We start from the raw sequence: 8,194 nt of genomic DNA on the forward strand, positions 1-8,194 counted from the left end.
TGCAAAGTGCTCCTTTATATGCTACTAATAAACTATGTTCTCTAGTTCCCAGACAAAGTGATTTTTTCCATTACTTATATCTATACATGATAAGGTGTAAATTATAAACACATTTCAAGACATTCCTCCTTGGTGATCAAATTTGTTTGCATATAGTAGATCAGACAATCCCAATATCCAAAGTAGCATAAGTAGTAATGATTCTGGAAGCAATAAATGAGAAATCAGAGGCCCCAAAAGCTACAAGAGCCTTCCTAGGTCACATAATCAGTAGCAAAGACAAAGAGTAGAATCTATGCATCACTGTCTGCATGTTCTAAATGCTTTCCTCCCTGATGGGTGAAACAGAAATGGCCCAAACAACATAAAAGTTTCACCTTAGTCTGATTTTCTGAAGAGTTTAGTTCACAGAAAGCTGCTGTGGTAAAATTCCAATCTTGAAAAGCAGTTAAGAAATGAAGTAAATCATCTCTTATAAGTCAATCACATATACTGTATTAACAAAATAATATTAGTGTAATAATAATTGTCTGCTATTCTGCATTTCAGAACACATAACTTTCCTCCATTAACTGGCTTTTCTTTGGCTAGCTCAGTACATGCTGGAAGCCTCACCATTCCTGCCTATCAAGGCAAGAGGGAGGAGCAACCCATTTCAGGATACATATCCAGCAATAATGGCAATGAAAAAAGCACAAAATGCATCATGCAAATTTTCAAAGATCCAGTGGTTTCTTCATCAGGCAAAAGAGAGGAATGGCCTCTGCCTGCATTGATATCCTTCCAGACCATGCTAACTGACAATAATAAAACCAACATGTTGACAAAATGCAGGCCTGTGTAGGCCATCATCCTTTCTTCTTCTTCCCCTGTATGATTTTAATATCCTTGCCTGCTGATGAAGAAGCCAGTGGAGCTTCAAAGGTCTGCATGATGTATTTTGTGCATTTTGGGTTGGCCCAATAGAGATACAGTGTGTGTGTGCCCCATACGCAGGCTTGCCATCCACAGCTATAAACTTACGTGGATGGAAAACCCCAGATGTTACAATGGTGTGTGCACCCATGGTGACCGCAGCTATTAAAACAAACAGGACCTGAGGTCCTGTGTTTTTTTGCCATATGCAGGGCAGAGGGTCTGGACTGGATCCCCTGTGTGTACAAAGGGCCCACTGTATCACTGTTCTGTGGATTCTGGATGTTATTCCATATCTGGATATTCAATCTTCACAGTCAGGAAATTTGCAGACAATTTTGAGCACAGTCTTTGCCATCACTGGCCTCAGGATCTTCTACAATCCAGCATTTAACCTTGAGTTACTTGAAGTAATAATGAAGACTGTCTCCAAGTATGTGTAGTTCATCTCACCCAATAGGGAAAGGGTCATCACTGAAGTAGAATGCATGTGTTGGTCAGAACAGCCCCAGGTTCAGTTTAGTGAAAAGTAGCTTAGGTTGTGTGGCTTGGGAAAAATCTATGTTTAACACCCTCAAAGTTGAATTCAAAGATATTGCTGTGTTAATCTAAAATATCAGTGTGTAAGAGGAACTTGCAGCACCTCTGAGACTGTGTGAAAGAAGCTGAAGCATAAGCTTTTGTAGACTTAGTTTACAACTTCAGATATGTGGAGTTAACTGGTGCCCAACAAGGACCTTTATCATCACTGTATAAATAGCCATACAAAACTTGTAGGTATGGTAATGAGGTGACACGTACAGTCTTATCTATGGTCATCGAAAGGAAAAGGCATGAGAAAAGGTGTTGTCTGAGGTCAGGGTGGGTGGAATGAGGTGTGTGCAGGCTCTGAACCAGAAAAGAGATATGTTAAACTAGTTAAGACCATCCAGTGTTATATGTAGTGTGCCAGAAAGCCACTGACTTTATTCACTGTTGATGGACTGGAGTTTGTGGACATATAGTAATTAAGCTGCTTCTCTTTCCAACTTTCCTTTGAAATTTTTTGTTTGTTTTTGTTCAGGTACTGCTGTCCTGAAGTCAGAGATGGAATGCCCAAGAAGATTTAAATGTTATGCAAAAGGTTTTTCTGTGTTCTCATTCCTAATATCTGCTTTATGTCAATGTATCCTAGGGTGTAGAGGCTGGCCTATTTGTCCAATGTAGAGTGCTAAAGGGGAGCACTGTTGACAGAGGAGAGCAATGTCATATTAGATGATGAGCTGGTGAAAGTGCCTCTAATATTGTGGGTTACATTAAGTTGTGGGTTATATGATCAAGGTTGTTCTGGAGAAAGAACCAGTTTTGGTGTTGTGGTACAACTTTGGAGACCAGAGTTCAAGTCTCCACTTACATGGAAACCCACACAGGGCGACCTTAGGCAAGTCAGTCTCTCAGCCTCAGAAGAAGGCAATGGCAAATCCTCCTCGAATAAATCAAGAAAATCCCGTGGCCTTAAGGTCACCATAAAGCAGACATGATTTGAATACACACAACTACAAAACACCTTGAAGAACACTAACTGAAAACCAGACAATACTGGGTAACAGAGAGTCAATATAAGGAAATACAGGGAAATGTCATAAAACATTCTTAGTTTCTATCCAGAATGCTCATATTCAGGATTCCAGTCAACTGGCCAATGTTCCTCCAAAATACTACATTCCACTCAGCCTACCATGTTTTTCACTTGTTCTTTTTCAATACTCACAAGTCTATGGTTACTGAGAATGTCAAATCCTCAGTGAGATGCTTTTGGGGAGGCAGGGTGCCATGTACGATTTCTTTGTGGGGAAGCTATATCTGCAAAACTGGGGTTCACCCAGACATGCTTTCAGTGGTGAATTTTCCAGTGACTTAATTTTGACTCATAACATTTCAGTTCTCATCACCTGAACTTGATAGTGGGGGAGCAATAAAGATAATAAAACAGTAAGAAATATATCTACAGAGATGCATGCAAGCACCAGTTCAGATGCAGACAGATTATCTAGGTATCTAGATAGGAACAGACTTGATCCTTTAGGGTGGACTTGCCAGGGACAGGAAACACATTCAACATCCACTTTGCTAGATGTCTCTTTTCAAATACATCACTTTACTTTCTTTCATACAAATGAAGGAATGCCACTCGTTTTTATGAGTGAAAATAAAGCACTGGACAGCACCACATCAAAAACAACTGACACATCTCACATGACAAAAGCCCCTTGAGATCTGAAGCTTGAAAGCTAAGCCTTTCCCCAAAGACCTTCACTAAACTACAACTCCCATCAACTTGTTGAACACAACTCCCATCAACCTTAGGCAGCACAGACAGCAATTAGGAACGTAGGGAGCCAGAGTTCAACAACACTGGGAGGACCACATAATTCCCACCTTTGCCACATGGAACAGCACAAATGCAAATGCTGAGTCTACAAACAAAGAAAGTAGACTGCTGAAATTCAGTACAGTAATTCCATCAAGGAAGCTCAAGTGATGATGCAGCTTGAGTTCAATGGGGTGTAACCTCAGTAATTAAGGTCGCAGTATTAATAGAGGAAAAAGGTTGCTATCTGAAAGCGATCAGTCCTTCACGTACAGTATACTAAACCTATCCTAAATTTAAGCCTAAATGCCAGAATCTTCTCACAGTGCTGGGAACAGAGCAGCAGACTTAAAAGATGTTGCTCTCTTCAGTCAAGCTAGCACAAAATGATTCCTGCAGACATCAACATACTGCCACTTACAAGCAAGCATGACAAATGACCTGCACTTTATAGCAAACCATCCCCCCAAACAGTCATTAACTGCCAGGACACATTAACTAGAAGCACCTGGGTAAAAGCCAAAAAAATTCCACCCAGTCCTTTCAACTAAGCAGTGATCCAGCAGCTCTTGCCTTTACATTCTTCCTTCTTGCTTTCATTGAATGTGTGGTGAAGAATCCCGCACTTAACAATAACAGAAATCAAAGGGCAGCTCTATCTAGCATTTTAAAGCTATCCATTCTACCATCACAGGGGTGTGTGTGTGCAGTCAGATTCTGATTAGAAAGGAACTGTTTAAGCTAAATACGGCCCCATTGTGCCCCCAGGCCAACGCTTATGAAAACGATGAGAGCCTATATTTTCAGATCAGAAACTTCCTCCAACTTCCAGTCAGCATCTGGAGAGACAGGTGGATAAAATTACATGGCAGCAGCCAAAAGGAGACAAACGTAACAGGAAGATGCACTTCTGCCATTCTTCTAACTTCCCTCTATAAAGCACTCTAACTAATTCATAAACAGCAACAGATGCCTATCCCCTTCTCCAGGAAAAGTGATATTACTGTTATTCTACCAACATTTATTTAGTACCAGCAATATGCTCAACACTAACTTATGAGCCATAATAATTTATATTTACATTTAACTGGTAATAATTCTGCAAAATAATTCTGACAGACAGGCAAAATAGGTAGAAATAATTGTTTCCTTTCTTGTTTAGTTACTTGCCAACTCCTAATATTTTGGAGAGCCAGCCTAGTGTGGTGGTTTGAGTGTTGGACTATGACCCTGGAGACCAGGGTTTGGTTCCCAGCTTGGCCATAAAAACCATGCAGTGACCTTGGGCAAGTCACGCTCTCTCAGCCTCAGGGAAAAGCAATGGCAAACCTCCTCCAAACAAATCTTGCCAAGAAAATCCCCCATGATAGGTTTTTGCCTTAGGGTTGCCATAAGTGGGAAACAACTTGAGGGCAGACAACAACAATAACATTTTGGCATTATGTTCCAGTGTGTCTCCTTTCACATGTACACATTCACATACCGCCACTCTGAAGACTGCCAGGATCTGAAAAAGGAGAGAGAAATGGCAGCACAAATTTCCACCCAACTCCAGCGGTACCTTTAAGGGGCTTGTCTAGTAAGGAGAGCAGCTGCATTCCTGTTGAGGAAGGGCCGCTGTCCCAACATGCAACCCAGGCTAGAAATAACCTGCACACATACAACCTTCCAGCTCTGCATTCAACAATGCTAAAGTCTCTCTCACTCACTCACCCACAACAGAGAAAGTCACAAAAGGGGGGGGGGGGAGGAAAGGGAAGGGGAAAAGGGAAACAGAAGCAAGAGGCAGGATGTAAAAGGGCTAAATTTATTAGATGAACTTCAGAAGAAAAGCAGGGAGGGTGGGCACTGATACATCAAAAGAGAAGGCTGCCTCTTAGGCGAAGGGGGGGGGGGGGGAGAAGGACATGTTTCCAGGCATGAATACATCCAAGGAAGCTGAGATCATTTTTCGGTGGTGGCGGCTTTCTAAGGATCCGGCTGGGTTGGAGGAAGAAAGCTTTGAAAGCTGTGACAAGAAAGTGGATCAATGGTTCAGGCGAGTCAAGAATATATTAGGAACTAAAATTGACTGAGACCAAGAACTTACTCACACACACAAACTAGGCGTGTGTGAGACAGATGGGACAATGGCTGCATCCACATTGCAGAAATAATCCAATGTGACACCACTTTAAGGGCCATGGCTCCATGCTATGGAATGCTGGGAAGTGTCGTTTGTTGTGGCACCAGAGCTGCTCTGGTGCCACAACAAACGACACTTCCCAGCATTCCATAGCATGGAGCCATGCCTTAAAGTGGTGTCACATTGGATTATTTCTGCAATGTGGATGCAGGCAAAGACAACGCCAAGGAGGGAAGCAAGCAGGTAGTTAGCTCAACAGGAGGCCCCATGTGCTGGCGCCAGAAACTCCCCAGCACCTCTTGCAAATGAGCCCCTGTCGCCTCCGCTCCACCCGCCTCCTGCATGCAAAAAAGGCCTTAATTTGAGCCAGAGTTCATCAGAGCTTTGCCCCACCATCTTTTCTTCCCAATAGTAAAGGTGGAGGAAGGGGACACAGTTTCAAGGCTCTCGAAATATGTGGAGGGCCATCAGCCCTGGTACATAGAAAGGGGATAGAATGTGTGTTAATACTGCACCTCAGTTCCTGCAAAGTGAGAGCCAGTGTGGCCTACTGCTGCTGCTATTGTTATATTTATTTATATCCCACTCTTTGGCCAGAACTGGGACCCAGTGCGGCTCACAACATTAAGAGAAATAAAACTAAAAAGAGAGAAAAGTGATACATTAAAAGAGAATTAAACTATGACAGGAAACGGTGTAGTAGTTTGAGTGTTGGGCTATGCCTCTGGAGACCAGGGTTCGAATCCCAGCTCGGCTACAGAAACTGACCTTGGGCAAGTCACACTCTCTCAGCCTCAGGGAAAGGCCAGGGACAACCTCTTCTGAACGAATCTTGCCAAGATAAACCCCAGGATAGGGTCGCCTTAGGGTCACCCTAAGTCAGGAAGGACTTGAAGAACACAGTGACAACAACAATGTGGAAAGTATTTGTTCCTAACTAATAACAATAATAACTTTATTTATATCCCTCCTCTCTGTCCATTACTACCAGCAGAAACTAAACACAACTCCCTCTCTCTCACAGCCCCACATTCACACACAACTGGAGGATGCGCCCCCTTCTCCCCTGAGAAACCAAAGGGGCTGGAAAAGAAGGGGGCCAAGAAGTGAGGACAGGTCCTCCAATGGGGAGCAGTATTTGTGCCCAGACTCTGGTTCCCGCGGAAATTAAGCAAAGGCTGCACCTCTGAGGAGGGAGGAAGGCAGCCTCACTTTGAGGCGAGAAAGGTAAAAATCCCCCCCCCCCAAAAAAGAGAGAAACCCATGGAAAGGTAGGGAGAGAAAGTCCCTGCCAGACTGTGGCGCCTGCCAAGGACCCCCAGGGCTTTCCCTAGTCAAGCCAACAGAGAAGGGGCCAAGAAGAGTGCCTCTGAGCACGAGCTGAGCGCCTTTGAGGGGGGGGGGGACACCTAAGGGGGTTGCGAGGCTGGGCTGCCAGGACTGAGGACACATCTCTCTCTCTCACACACACACACACCCCTGGGACTTTCCCCCAAACTGAGCTTGCCATCCTCTCTGCGCCCAGGAGGGACCAAATGCCCAAAAGAGGCCGCAAAATGTAAGGCATTCAAGGGGAAAAGCGAAGTCCTGCTCCAAATGGAGGACCTTCGGGAATCCCTCCTGGGCAGAAGGTTGGAATGGAGGGCTGGTCCTGGAAAAGGGTGGCCGGACTTAGTCCTCCTTTTCAGGGCACTCCTGAGTTTAAAGCACTCCTATAAATGTCAATCTCTCTCTGCTTCTTGGTCCTGCTCCAAATGGAGGTCCCTTTTGGCATCCTCCTGGAGGCTGAAAGGGAGGACATGTCCTGGAAAAGGAGGACCAAGTCTGGCCACCCTGAGTTTCAAACCCTCCTATAAAGGTAAATGCATACTTCCTATATATGTAAACCCCCAGTCCTGCTCCAAATGGAGGACCTTTGGGCATAACTCCTGGAGGCTGAAAGGAGGGCAGGTCCTGGAAAAGGAGGACCAACCCTGGTCCCCCTGAGTTTACAGTTCTCCTATAAAGGTAAAGCCATGCTTCTTTTTCCTGTTTCAAGGGGAGGACTTTTGGGTCTTGGAGGCTGAAAGAAAGGACAGGTCCTAGAAAAAGAGGACCAAGTCTGATCACCCCGAGTTAAAAACACTCCTCTAAAGGCGAAGCCATCGCCCTGCTCCCAATGGAGGACCCTTTGGGAATCCCTGCTGGGCAGGAGGCTGGAAGGGAGGACCAAAGCTGGTCACCCTGAGTTTAAAGCCCTCCTATGAAGGTAAAGCCATGCTTCTTAGTCCTGCTCCAAGGGAGGGCCAAGTCTGGTCACCCTGAGTTAAAGGTAAACCCATGGCCCTGCTCCCAATGGAGGACCTTTGGGAATCCCTCCCGGGCAAGAGGCTGGCAGGGAGGACGTGTCCTGGAAAAGGAGGACCGAGTCTGGCCCCTTCCTGGAGTTTCGAGGGCGCTTACCTGCTTCGGAGAGAAGGGCTCCCAGCTGCAGCAGCAAGAAGAGCAGGAGGCTCGGGGCTGGGCTGGGCGGCAGGAGGAGACCCCTCGGCTGCCTCATGGTGGCTAGCCCTGCAAGAGCCAGGCGGGCTTCCCTCTCTTCCTCCTCCTCCTCCTCCTCCTCTCCCTGGGCTGCCTGGAGGGGGAAAGTTGGGCTCTTTCTTTCTTTCCTCCCTCCCTCCCTTCCTTCTGCAGAGCTGGGCGACCTTGCTGTGGCCAAAGACTGGCTGAAGAACTGCTGTGGCTCCTTTGCGCAGCAGAGGCACAGCCAGCAGCAGCAGCAGCAGCAGCAGCCCTCCTCCTCTGCAGGCAGCAGCCAGGGCTCT

At 45.7% G+C, this 8,194-nt stretch overlaps 1 protein-coding gene across 1 annotated transcript in view; it reads right to left on the reverse strand.

Moving 5' to 3' along the window:
• Positions 1-7,929, reverse strand: part of LRP4 (LDL receptor related protein 4) — a 135,480-nt gene extending 127,551 nt beyond the window's left edge. Inside the window, exon 1 of the mRNA XM_089523127.1 lies at positions 7,833-7,929. Within this exon, the coding sequence (XP_089379253.1) occupies positions 7,833-7,929 (97 nt within the window). The remainder of the gene's footprint in view (positions 1-7,832) is intronic.
• Between the last annotated feature and the right edge of the window lie 265 nt (positions 7,930-8,194).

This window comes from Sceloporus occidentalis, unplaced genomic scaffold, assembly GCF_023333645.1.
Source record: "Sceloporus occidentalis isolate IW3139 unplaced genomic scaffold, rSceOcc1.0.p SCAF_4, whole genome shotgun sequence".
Lineage (NCBI taxonomy): Eukaryota > Metazoa > Chordata > Lepidosauria > Squamata > Phrynosomatidae > Sceloporus > Sceloporus occidentalis.